The 14,195-nt window shown below is 46.1% G+C and overlaps 1 protein-coding gene across 1 annotated transcript in view; it reads right to left on the bottom strand.

Annotated features, from left to right (window-relative positions):
• CRACR2A (calcium release activated channel regulator 2A) overlaps window positions 1–14,195 on the bottom strand; it is a 103,947-nt gene that overhangs the window by 71,370 nt on the left and 18,382 nt on the right. The window contains exon 2 of the mRNA XM_030834684.3: window positions 338–588. Coding sequence (XP_030690544.1) covers window positions 338–553 — 216 coding nt within the window. The 5' untranslated portion in view covers window positions 554–588. The remainder of the gene's footprint in view (window positions 1–337; window positions 589–14,195) is intronic.

Below are 14,195 nucleotides of genomic sequence, written 5' to 3'. Positions count from 1 at the left end.
GGGTTCGAGCCCTCGTCTGGGAAGATCCCACATGCCGCGGAGCAACTAAGCCCGTGAGCCACAACTACTGAGCCTGTGTGTCTGGAGCCTGTGCTCCGCAACGGAAGAGGCTGTGACAGTGAGAGGCCCACGCAACGCGATGAAGAGTGGCCCCTGCTCTCCGCAACTGGAGAAAGCCCTCACACAGAAACGAATTCCCAACACAGCCAAAAATAAATAAATTTATAAAAAAATAAAGACGTCACCTCCCGTGGGGCAGGCCCCAGCCCAAGAAAGGGAGACCCATGCATTCCAAGTGGCATTCCAGGTGGGCAGGTGCAACCCGGGACCCTCTTACCTGCATATCCCTCCTGGTGATGAAGCCCTTGCCCTCGGCATCACAGGTCTGGAAGAACTCCTGTGCCTTCCTCAGCATGGTCAGCTGTGCCGGTGCCAGCTCCTGGGTCCCCTCACGCGGCAGGTCGTCCAGGGAGCCCAGGCAGGCCCCGCTCCCCTGGTGCCCCCAGCCAGGTCCCCGGGGTCTGGAGACCACTCTCCTGTCGGGCGTGGCCATCCAGATCTGTCAATTTCTTCGAGTCGTTTCAGAACCTGAAGGTGGAAGATGAGAGAGAGGAGTGGGCATGGTAGGGATGGAGGAAGGCTGGAAAAGGATGAGAGGGGATGGGAGGGAAGCAGAGGACCGCTCACCAGTGCCTGTCTCTCTCTTCATCAGCACAAGCTCGGAACAAGGGGAAATGCGCCCTGATCATTAACAGATCAGCCCATCAAAGAGAGCAGAGAAGAAGGGGGAAAGGAGAACAGACATTTCCAGCTTGAAAGGCGGTGGCCAGAGAATTTCTCCCGATCTAAATCAACGGCAAGAACACAGACGCTGATAGATCAGCTTCCATTTCTGGAGTGTTTACTTGGAGGCAGACACCACACCGTGGTCTCTATATACATTTTCCCATTTCCTCGCCCTTTAATGGTGGATTTCAGTCATGGTGACCGGCAGTGGAGGAAGGTCTTTGGGGTTGGGTTCCTCCTCTATAGCCCTCAAAATAGAGTGCATGGCAATCCACTACTACTGACCAGCCGTGTGAGCTTAAGCGAGCCCCAAAGCCATTCTGGGCTTGGGAGTTAGTAAACCTGATCTCTCCGTTCTAGGTCTGACTTTCTCTGGCTCCCAGCTTCCCTGGCCCATGTCACAGGCGATGCATGGCATGAAAGAGGCAATCTCACAGTTATAAAGAGGTCGGCTATGAGCACTAGGAGAGAGGCACCTCCTCTTATTTGATTTTAACCCCAGGTATCAGCCCAAAGGTGGTGTAAAGTCAGTGCTCATTGATTCCCTGTTGAATGAAGGAAGACAGCTCTTTCGTAGATTCTTTGCAGGGATGCCTGAAACCATTGGTATTTCAGTCAGGAAGCTCTTTGTATGGGATTTTCATCTCATAAAGAGTAAGTCCAGACTTCTGTTTCCAGAAAAGATGGAAGAACAGGGACTGGATTTATCCTCCCAGTTGAAATAACCCAAAATCCAGATTATATATATATATATATTTATTTATTTATTATTATTATTATTTTAATGGTTTTCCAGACGCTGGATATCAGGCAATGAAGGATAGTGACCAGCAGGGCTGGGACTAGGGTGAGTGGAGGGAGGTCCCTAAAGTATCAGATTAAGAGGCGTTGAGTCTCAGGTCCTGACCCTGTACTCCCACTCTTGAGAACGTCTTCTTAAGGTTCAAGTAGAGGATTCCACTCTCGAAGCTGTGTATCTGAGAGTGACTAGCTTTTTAAATTTTGCTCCCAAAGGGCCCACACTTGCCTCCCTCTAGTCTAAGCTTTGTTCCTGAGAGATGGGAAACAAATGAAATATGCCCCATTATTGCCTAAAGAGTTTTCAGTTCATGGCACAGGAAGGGGAAACCCAGGTGGAGCCTGGCAGACACCCTAAACTGAGGCAACCCAACTATATGCTGCCTAAAAGAAATGTACTTTAGCATAAAGACCAAATAGGGGACTTCCCTGATGGCGCAGTGGTTAGGAATCCGCTTGCCTATGCAGGGGACACGGGTTCCAGCCCTGGTCCAAGAAGATCCCACATGCTGAGGAGCAACTAAGCCCGTGCACCACACTATTGAGCCTGCACTCTAGAGCTCGCGAGCCACAACTACTGAAGCCCGCGCACCTAGAGCCCGTGCTCTACAACAAGAGAAGCCACTGCAATGAGAAGCCCGTGAACCACAACAAAGAGCAGCCCCCACTCGCTGCAACTAGAGAAAGCCTGTGCGCAGCAACGAAGACCCAACGCAGCCAAAAGTAAATAAATAAATAAATAAATTTATATTAAAAAAAAGACACAAATAGGTTAAAAGTAAAAGACTGAAAAAATATATAGCATGTTAACACTAGTCAAGGGAAAGCTGCATATTAATATCAGGCAAAGTAGATTCTATAGAACAAAGAATATTAATGGAGATAAAGTCATTTCATAATGATAAAGAGGGCGATTCATCAATAGGATAAAACAATCTAAACACATATGCACCTAACAACAGGTGCAAAAAGCAAATGCATGAAACAAAAACTGATAGAACTTCAAGGAGAACTAGACAAATCCACAATCACATTCAGATTTCATTATCCCTCTATCAATAATTAATAAAACAAGAAGACAGAAATCAGTAAGGATACAGAAGACTTGAACAAAACTGTCAACTATTTTGACCTACTTGACATTTATAGAACAATCCACCCAAAAAATCCTGAACACACTTTCAAGTGCACATGGAACATTTACCAAGACAGTCCATATTCTGGTCCACAAAACAAGTTCCAATAAATTTAAAAGGATTTAGTCATACATACATTGTGGTACTCTGACCACAATGGAATTATGTTAGAACCAATAACAGAAAGACCTCTGGAAAATCTCCAAATGTGGAAACTATGTAACATACTTCTAGAAACCCACGGCTCAAAGGAGAAATGAAAATGGAATTTAAGAATAATTTGAACTAAATGAAAATAGAAGTATAATATTTCAAAGTTTGTAGGATATTGCTCAAGCAGTGCTCAGGAAAAAATTTATAGCCCTAAACAAATATATTAGAAAGGAAGAAAGGTCTCAGGCCAATGGCCTCATCTTCTACCTCTAGAAACTAGAAAAAGAAGAGTAAATTAAACCCAAAGTAAGGAGAAGAAATAATAACAATCAGAACAGAAATCAATGAAATATAAAACCATAGAGAAAAACAGTGGAGAAAATCAACAAAACTAAAAGCTAGGCCTTTAAGAAGATCAATAAAGAGAGAAGATACATATTATAGTATAAGGAATTTAAGATGACATCATTACAAATTCTACAGACATTTAAAAGGATAATAAGGGAATATTATGAACTACTTTATGCCAATAAATTTGACAATTTAGATGAGATGGACAAATTCCTTGAAATATCACACTAAATATCAAAGCTCACTCAAGAAGAAATAGATAGCCCGAACAACACTGTATCTATTTTAAAAATTTTAAAAGAAAATCAACAACTCAGTTGTTTTTAAATGGACAAACATTTGAACAGGCGCTTCACCAAATAAGACATGTGGATATCAAATAACCACATGAAAATGTTCATCATTATTAGTCATCAGGGAAATGAAATTTAAAACCAAAATGAAATGCCACTACACACTTGTTAGAATGTCTGAAATGAAAAAGATTGACCAAGTCTTGGCAAGGATGTGGGGTGACAGGATGGAACACTCACATGTCGCTGGTGGGAATGTACACAAACGTACAATCCCTTCGGAAAACACTTTGTGGTCTCCTAGAAAAGTCAGACAAACTTCTACCATCTGATACAGCCATGACACTCCTCAATATTACTTACCTAAGAGAATTAAAGCATACGTCCATACAAAGACTTGTCCATAAAGGTTCACAGAAGCTTTATTTGTAGTAGCCAAAACCAGCCCAAATATTCATCAGCAGGTGAACTGGTAAGATTGTGGTATAAACACACAAAGGGATGCTATTCAGCTTTGAAAGGAAGGGACTGTTGATCCAAGCAACAAACCGTATGAATCTGAAAATAATCATGTGAGTGAAAGAAGCTGGACTAAAAGAGTGCATCCTATTTGATTCTACTTATATAAAACTATAAACAATGAAGACTCACCTATAGTGACAGCAAAGAGATAAGGGAGGGTGGGGAAGGGTGAAAAGGAGGGATGACAAATGGGCAAGAGCAAACTTTTGGGGGTGTGGATATGTTCGAAATCTTAATTGTGGTGATGGTTTCATGGAGATATACATATACATACAGACAGACACACATACTCAAACGTACATACATGTAGATACAAATATATATCAAAACATCAAATTATACGCTTTAAATATGTGTAGTTTGTTGTATGTCAATAGTTGACTAGATCTATTTTTTTAAAAAAAGAATAGGTCAGCCAGACCCTTCTCATATTCCCCGGGACTTGCAAATCTAGGCCTGCCTACTGTGTTTATTCCCAGGATCCTGTTTCTTCCTCTTACCGTCAACTCTGGCAAGCCAGAAATGGCTGAAAATTAAGTAATTTCCCTGTGAAAATGCTCAGTCCCTTAGTGTGGGGAGCTAAATGAACTTGGAAAGTAAGGGAGCAGGGCAGAGTCCCTCCTGCAGACAATTTCCCTTTATGAGTTCGCCTCCTTTCTCCCCTGGCTTTGACCTGCAATCTTCCCACAGCATCTGTGGGGTTTCCAAGTAGAAGGGAAGACAAAACAACAGAAGTGCTTCTACTTTCATTTCAAAATAAAGTGGAAGCCCTGTGATGGGCTTGGCTGCCTCACACTTGGATGAAGCCCTGTGATGTCCTGGGCCCCGGCTGGACACAGCTTTCTGTCTCCAAGATTTTTTGGCCACCAGACAGTACACCCATAAAAGGGAAAAGGGTGTGATGCGTTCCAGAGGCAAAGGGCAAAGGCCATCACGATCACAAAGGGAAAAAAGAGCCCACTTTTATCTGCCCGTCTCTATCAGAGCCGGGAAACTGCCACTCTCCCTCCAGAATGGTTCCATGAAAGTCTTTATACACAGATGGAAATTATCCAGCCCTCAGATATTTCCAGGAACACTTCCCAGACCTCCAAAGTAATTCACAGCTTAGTAACTGCTGTAATCAGAACATTCACGGACCAAGCCCATATCCCTTCTGAAGGCCCTAAGCTCCCTTCCCCGTCACTCTGGGCTCCACGGAGCTGGAGAATGGCTGATACCTTGCGGCACACCACGCCCGAGACTGACTTGAAAGTGACCCTGATCTCCCTTGAATCTCTCCTGCAGCAGACAGTTAGGAAGTCAAGAGCCCCAAAGCATCTTCAGGATTCATTCAAATCCCATGAATTACCCAGGCTCCAATGGAGGAATATTCTCTACGTGGCAGCGCCACACATGTCCACCACTAACTCCGCGTTGGCTGTGTCAAAGAGAGGTGGACAGGCCAGTTGTGTTGAGCTGTGAAGACACAGGAGGGTTGCTGAGCAAAGGATCTGAAAGGGAACTGCACCAGCAAAGGACGAGAGATGCTCACAGGTCTTACCGGACCCCTGGGAGGGAACAAGTTAAGGAAGAATCAAGGCCTCAGACAGGAGGTGTGTTAGTCTCCTAGGGCCGCTGCAACAGAGGACCAAACGCTGGGTGGCTTAAACAACAGAAACTTAGTCTCTCTCACTTCTGGGGCTAGAAGTCCAAAATCCAGATGTCTCAGAGCAGGCTGTGCTCCCTGAGACTCCAGGGAGGATCCTGACTGCCTCTTCCCAGCGTCTGGAGGTGGCGGCCACCCTGGAGTCCTCGGCTTTCGGCTGCATCTCTCCTGTGAGCTCTGCCTCCTTCATCACGTGGCCTCTCCCCTCCCGTGTCTGCCCCCATCCTCCTCCTGTCTTATCACCAGTCGTATGGATTAAGGGCCCATTCGATGACCTCATCTCAACTTGACTAATTACATTCATAATCACCCTACTTCCAAATCTGGTCACATTCCGAGGTCCTGGGGGTTAAGGCTTCAACATACCTTTCAGGGACACAATTCAGCTTCTAATCGGTGGTGTCTTAGAAGACACTGAGACAGGGATTTGGGTGAAAGTGGCTTGTTTGGAAGGGACGCGGGAAACACTGTCCAGGGAGTGGGAAGGGAAGCAGCCTGTGAGAGGCACCTTCTCCAGCCAACAACGGGCAAGCAGCTGCTGGGGCTTGGGGCCTCCCAGGAACTCGAGGGTAGATCACAGGTCTCAGGGATCCAACCCCAGGGGAAAGGGTCAGGTTACTTGTATGTCAACCCCTCAGTCATGGGGAGGCTGCCCCTGAGGGTGTTAACCCCCAGCGCTCCAGTGGGCCACGGGTGATGGCTTTGGAGAAAGCCCCCAGGCAAAGGGACAGAGGCCAGCAGCTGGATGTGGCCACAGGACAAGGAAATGGTCAGTCCTCCCACCGTGATGAGGGCAGGCCACCAAAGCATCTGGTACATAGGACGTGGGGGAAGGAGAGGCTCTGGGCCACCCACATGCCATCCACACAGGCCCTAACCCTCAATCGCCCCATCTGTAAAAAAGCAGGTGACAGTACCTACGTCCTGTGAGGACCGGGCAACGTATAAACAGGTAAAACACTTGGAAACGATGCCTGGCACACAGAAAGCGGTTGGTAAGTGTGAGCTCTTACAATGATTTCTAGGGCATTTCCAGTATTATTCTTTTTAGTTCGAAATTCTGATAGTGAGATGACTCCTTGGGAGGTGATAAAATAATGAAAGACATATAAACTCATAATGATGCTAATTATATTTCACAGTTGAAAAAGAACTTTCACTTGTATCATCCCATTTCCATAGTGATCCTGTGAAGCTGTCAGGACTGGCTGTCTTTTCCCTCTTTTAGTAATGAACATCTCAGTCTCCGAGAGGTTACGTGACCTGTCCAGGGTTATCAAGAAGAGCTGGGACTCGAACTTACCACCCCTGAGAGTACGTGAGAAGACCAGAGGCATACTGGGGCTGCGTTTGTTTTCTAGGACTCAATGAAGGGCAGTTTTCAGTTCATCCTCCCTCCCTGTAAGAACACTCCACAGTCTGCGCCAACTCCCAGCCTTGTATGTGCCTTCAGGGCCCAGCTCTGAGTCCGCCTCCTCCAAGAAGTCTTCCCTGACTCCCTGGTCTGGACTGCTTTGGCCTCTGTCCCTCTGAGTACTTACTCTTTCATGCTTTATGCATTAGAACACCCGGCTTGATCCAGTTGGCTAGATTTTCAAGTGCACATGATATGTCTCATTTCTTCTGCAAAAGCAGAAGTCCTATCAGTAAATCTCAGTAAGTGTGAAATTGATATTTGATCATTTAAATGAACAAATTCCCAGCCTGGTACTTTGCATAGAGCAGGTGCTCAGTAAGTGTGTGCTGGCTTCCTAACTGGCCACTGAGAGTGAGGGCTGAGAAGGGAACGTATTGGTGGTACAAGGAAAAATATCTATCTGGTCTTTGTTCCTGGTGCAGAGCTCCTAAAACCCTCAGAATTTCCTGAATGAAAGAAGGGCCTTTTGTCATTTACAATGAGCCCCTTTTCAACTACACCTGAGTTCATGCTAAGGAGTGACTCTGGGTGGGTTTCAGGAATGGGGGCTGGTGGCCAGAGGAACCAACCGTGTGATTAGAAGTGGCGACTGAAAAAAATGCACGGCCTAAAAGTTCACAATTATGTTTTGTTTGAGGACACTGTTGAGGGCCCTACACGGGAAGGCAGCCTCTCAGATCGCCCTGTTCCAAAGAGGAAAGGAAGGAGCCAGGACACATAGGAGTTTTTGCTGAAAAATAAAACTTGTAGTCGAAGATCGAAAGATTACTGCTAATCGCAAACAACAGACATCTCAAGTTAACGATTTTAGGACTTTTCTATGTTTGGGAAGATGCAAGAGTCTGGGCTCATTGAAATTATTCCTTTCATATGCATCGTAAATATCTAGGGCCAGTATCTTGTTTTTCACCATCCTGCATCACCTCAGGGTGCACGGCTGGGGGTGGCTGCAGTGGCCGATAGCTTGATGGTCTCAACATTGTTGATTACTGAAATGGTGACATATTTTCCACAGTAGGTTGGAAATTTCAGCCCCACCGCCAACCTCCAGGAAGGAGAGGGAGGCCGGAGCTTGAGTTAATCACCCATGGCCAATGATTTAATCGATTCTGCCTACATAAGAAGCCCCAAAGGATGGGGCTTGGGGAGCTTCCGGGTTGGTGACCCCGTGGAAGATCTAGGGGTTGCCACACCCATGCCATACCCTATCTTCCCTTGCCTTGGGCATTTCTTCCTTCTGGCTGGTCCCCAGTTGTAGCCTTTATAACAAATGGTAATAATAAGTAAGGCACCTTCCTGAGTTCCGTGCGCTAGAGAGCTTTTGAACCTGAGGAGGGGTGGTGGGAAACTCAGAATTTACAGCTAGTCGGTCAGACTTATGGGGGTGTATGATGAGGCCCCCCAAGGTGGCTGCTCTCTTGCTCTCTGTACATCCCCTGCTCGACCAGTCCCTGCTGCACCCACACCTACTCACATGACTGACCTTCCCTCTTAATCATACAGCCTAATCAATAAATGCCTAGTACTTGCCCCTAGCCCCAGCTAGTGACTGTTCTCATCTTTAGATCAGAACGTCTCCACTATGATAGTTGATCAAAGGGGTGGTGAGGGGTGTGTCCCTCTGCTGGTTTTCCTGGTAACCAACTGATGGGCCAACCTATGGCAATCCCCTCTATAACTGGTAACCTTCCGCTTGCCCTGGGAGTCAACACCGCTGCCAGGTCCTGCCTGCTGTCTGCCGTGCACGGCGGGGTGTCACTCCAGGACCCTTTTGCTTCCGACATATAAAATCCGCTATTCAATAAACCACTGATGTCTCTGTTGCTGTCTCCAGGCTCTTTTTTCGGTTTTGAGGCTGGGCGAGTACAGGGCTTGCAGGTCTGCAGGGTGGAGCACAACAGGGCATCTGAATGGGGACAGTCTTGTGGGACTGAGCCTTTACCCTGTGGGGTCGTGTCAGTGTTAGAATTGAATTGTATCCTAGGACACACATGTGGCCCCACCAGCCCATTTAAAGGGGCAGCTGTACAGAAGCACCTTTGAGAGGGCAGCTCACCACTCTGCCTGCTGTGGCTTACGCAACCACTATGTTCTGCCTCCTTTTTCCTCGAATGAGGTCCAATTTCCTTGTCTGGCCTCAAGGGAGACAGGGAACAGCTGTCTCTACCGCTATAAAATAACTCTTCCAACTAATATGCAGCGGCACCGTTCACACTTCTCTTGCTATATTATAAGATACGTTAAAGGCCTTGATAATGGTTTGGAGGTCTCCCGTGACACGGTTGCTGTTCACACAAATTCGTCTCTTAATTAGTGGTTGTAAACCACTTTGAAGATAAAAGGCGTTTTATAAGCGCTAAGTCCTATCATGATTAGCTTTCCAATATGTCCTTGCGGATGCGTACATCAAAGCCAAACACAGGCTCAGCGTGAGATCTGGTGGTTAATCAGATGTATTTCAAGGCGTCTGGTATATATTAAAGACACTGCTGCAAAATTTATCAACATTAAAAAAGTGCCTCCTTTCTTCCCAACAGAACAAGCTCTTTCCCAAGACTGTCAGTGCTGATGTCTGACAGACGAGCGAAGACCAAGAGCTAATATATCCTCTGGGCCTGGAAGAGAATGATTCCATAATGGCACCTGGCTTTGTAAAATGTCTTGATTGTTGTCAGCATGGTTCTGGGCCCCCTGTTCTCATTTTATTTTGTTTTCACAATCATTCTATGATATGGGCAAGTAAAATTAACACGATCCCTGTTTGACAGATGAGGAAACTGCAAAGTGGTACAGCTGTACACAGTGACGGATGCAGTTACCAAGGCGACACTATGGATGCCCCACCCACATCCCCTCCAATATTTGTGCACTACCCACCCCCTCCACCGTCCCCGCCTTTGTTCTAGCTCCCTGCGCCTGTGACTCTTAGAAGGCACATCCTTGGGCTTCTGGAGTTGCTTTGTCTCATGGACAGAGCCGGAAGTGTCTGAAGTTTTCCAGTCACCCCTAAACAGCCCTTGGCCAATACCTGCCTGGTGCAGAAGCAGGGAAGCCCATTCTTCCCTGCTTCAGTGGGGAAGACTCTGAGCTGGGATTTACACTTTTGTCAGGCCAGGCTGAAGCTGGAGCTCTGCCCCACATCACACTCTGGCTTCCTCCCCTCTCCTGTCCTGTGTTCCACTCCTTTACTAGGTCTTCCTGGAGCACCTCCTTAATAAACCACTTGCCTGGTCAGCCCTCTCTCGGGGTCTGCTTCCAGGGAACCCAACCTAAGTCAGCTCTCTCGACTCAGCATGAATGACAATGTTTTGCGTGTTTTCTATTAAATACGTGCTCCCAGTCCCCTTAGTTCCAATCCTCCCCTGCCAAGTCTCCAAAGCAGATGGAACGTCGTGATCGAAGGGAAAACAGGGGCTTTGAGAGTACAGGGCTAAGAGCTAGGGGCATTAGGGTGGACACAGAACTGTTTCCCACCTGTCCCATGGGACAAGGGTCAGATGGAACACTGAGTATGAAAGTGAAAAGTGATATTGTACACAAACGCAGACGCATCCTCACCGTTGCTATGGGGAAGGGCGGAGAGCAGAGGAAGAAGGGCAGAGAGACGGGCATGCTCCACGGGGAATCGACTCCTACGAGAAGCGAGTGCCTGGCACCAGATCCTCGTGGAGAGGGGCCAGCAAAGGCTCCAGGCTCTTCTGCCCACATGTAACTGCAGGGCAAAAAGATCTAGGAAAAGTGACAAGCTTCCTCTTCCAGAGGCCTCCTTTAAACAAACTTAAGTGATATCCACTTGTTTCACCAACTTCCCCAATGGGCAAGGACAGACCTCTGTCATCTAATACTTAAGCAACTGTGCCCTCATATCCCTGATGAACACAGATGCAAAAATTCTCAACAAAATACTAGCAAACTAAATTCAACAGCACCATTGAATGGATCGTGCACCATGATCAAGTGGGGATTCATGTCTGGGTTATAAAGACGGTTCAACATATACAAATCAATCAGTGTGATACACCACCTTAAGAGAACGAAAGATAAAAATCGTACAATCGACTCAAGAGATGCCAAAAAAGCACTTGACAAAATTCAACATCCATTCATGACAAAAACTCTCAACAAACTGGGTATGGAAGGAACATACCTCAGCATAAGGAAAGCCATATGTGACAAGCCCACAGTTAACATCATACTCAATGGTCAAAGGTTGAAAGAATTTCCTCTAAGATCGGGAACAAGACAAGCGTGCCCACTCTCACCACTCCTACTCAACATAGTACTAGAAGTCCTAGCCAGAGCAATCATGCAAGAAAAAGAAATAAAAGGCAGGCAAATAAGAAAGGAAGACATAAAATTGTCTATGTGCTGATGGCATAAATTTATATATAGAAAATCCTAAAGATTTCACCAAAAACCTGTTAGATCTAATCAATAAATTCAGCAAAGTTGTAGGATTCAAAATCAACATACAAAACTCAGCGGCGTTTCAATATACTAACAGTGAATTATCTGAAAAAGAAATAAACAATCTCAATTACAATAGCATTAAAAACAATAAACTAAGGAATAAATTCAACCAAGGAGGTGAAATATCTGTACACTGAAAACTATAAGACACTGATGAAAGATACTAAGAAGATACAAATAAATGGAAAGATAGCTCATGTTCATGGATCAGAAGAATTAGTATTGTTAAAACGTCCATGCTACCCAAAGCCATCTGCAGATTTAATGCAATCTGTATCAAGGTTCCAATGACATTTACTTGCAGAAATTAAAAAAAAAAATCCTAAAATTTGTTTGGAACCACAAAGACCCCTCATAGCCAAAGCGATCCTGAGGAATAAGAACAAAGCTGGAAGCATTAAACTTCCTGATTTCAAACTATATTATAAAGTTATAGTAATCAAACAAGTATGGTACCAGCATAAAAAACAGACATATAGACCAATGGAACAGAATTGAAGGTCAGAAATAAATCCACACATATATAGTCAACAAGAGAGCCAAGAATATTCAATGGAGAAAAGACAGTCTTTTAAATAAATGGTGCTGGGAAATTAGATAGTCACATATTATTCAGCCATAAAATAGAAGGAATTCTTGCCATTTGTGACAACATAAACCTTGAGGGCATTGTGCTTAGTGAAATAAGTCAGACAGAGAAAGAAATACTGTATGATCTCACTTATATGTGGAATCTAAAAAAAAATTAACTCGTGGATATAGAGAACAGATTGGTGGTTGCCAACAGTAGGAGGTGGGGAGATGGGTGCAGGGGGTCAAATGGTACAGACTTCCCCTTATAAGATAAATAAGTCCTGAGGATGTAATGTACAGCAGCGTGACTAGTTAATCACACTCTATTGCATATTTAAAAGTTGCTAAGAGAACAGATCTTAAAAGTTCTCATCACAAGAAAAAATTATAACTACGTGAGGTGATGGATGTTAACTTAAGTAAGTGTGGGATTCATTTCACATATATTCACAAACATACACCAAACCATTATGTTGTACGCCCTAAACTTCTATAATGTTATATATGTCAATTACACCTTAACAAAGCTGGGGGAATAAAGAGAGAAAGAAGCTGTGCTCAAGAAAGCTTGGAAGAAATGGCTACTCTGATGAACTTGGTTTCTCCAGTCTAAGCGTCCACAGACGATCCTCATGAATATTAAACACAGCATCAGAGGCACCAGCACAGGGCCTGGTGTTGAGGGCTGTGGGATGTGGATGAAGGTCCTGGCTCTTCAGAGGATGGGTAAACCCTCACATCTGGGGGACAATTTTGCTACCGGTGACTCAAATCCCACCTAGGAAACACACAGAGATGAGAACGCCTTACTTTCCACTGGGGCCGCAATTTTACGACGATTTAGAGAAAACTGGCAGAAAAAGCCCCTCCTGATAGGGCTGCAATGTCTCAGAAGAAAACGGACTCAGCCCTATCCTCTTCCAGGTTTGGGGGACGAGGAGGTGAGGACGAGGGTAGCAGTGGGCTGTCTGCTTAGCCACGGGAGTCTGGAGACTGTCCCCAGGCCAGTGAGGGCAGACCCTTGTGCGTGAGAAGGGGGTGGCCTCAGGGCAAACTAGACATCCCCTGCAGAAGCCCCAGCTCTCAGCTGTGAAGCTCTGTGCATGCAACCCACAAATGTCGTCTGCATCACTGAAGCTCAGCCTTGAAGACTGAGATGCAGACTTGTGGCATCCCTACCTAAGTGAGACGTGCAGAGTGTTTGTCAGAGGAGCACAATGGCCCCAGGAGGAGAGCCAGCTGAGGATGCTGGGGGAGGACCAGGCTTTGGGACAGGGAGAGGATGGGGCTCCTGGCCTGGGGCAGCTTGGGGATGCTAAGACCGTGAACCTGGAGAGGGACTTGGCAGAATGCCTTGGCCACGTGCTAAGTCACAGGGTCTGTGGCATGCTTGGAATGACTGACTTTACAATTTTTATTGGAGGATGGCTGCTTACAGTGTTAGGCAGTGGTGATGGCCAAGGGGGCGAGGGTGATCTGCCACACCCGGCCGAAGCTCCAGCCACAGCCGCAACTGCAGACCAGATGGGTGTCCCCAGTGACTGTGGCCTCTGCTCAGCTCAAAATATGCACAATTCATCCGAAGCAAATCCTTCTTATTCTGTACAGCATGTGGGTGCTCACTCATTCATTCATTCAATGAATATTTACTCTGGGCAGGCACTGTTTTAGGTGCCAAAGAGGCAGCAACAGGCAAACCCAGCACGCTCTGGACCTCGTGGAGCTTATATTCCAGTGGAGAGAGGCAAACAGTAAATCTCTAAACCCAGTCAGCATTTTCAGATGATAGAAAGTGCTGGAGGAAGATAAGCCTATCCCTAGAGCACCCCTCTACAACCCTCACTGGCACTGCTGCCAGCTCTGCCCCCCGGGATGCTGGAAGAAAGCAGACTGGGGAGGCTCCTCCTTCTAGTGGTTTCCCAGGCAGAGCCGTCAGCAAAGTCAGGGCACTGGGAGGACACAGGAGTGTCGCCGTGTCTGCTCCCAGCTGCTGACACCTGGCAAACTTCGGTCACATGTATTCCGAAAAAAACTCATTGAGGCTGTAT

Source organism: Globicephala melas, chromosome 10, assembly GCF_963455315.2.
Source record: "Globicephala melas chromosome 10, mGloMel1.2, whole genome shotgun sequence".
Classification (NCBI taxonomy): domain Eukaryota; kingdom Metazoa; phylum Chordata; class Mammalia; order Artiodactyla; family Delphinidae; genus Globicephala; species Globicephala melas.
The sequence above is the reverse complement of the archived record's forward strand: the minus strand, read 5'-3'. Positions and strand labels throughout refer to the sequence as shown.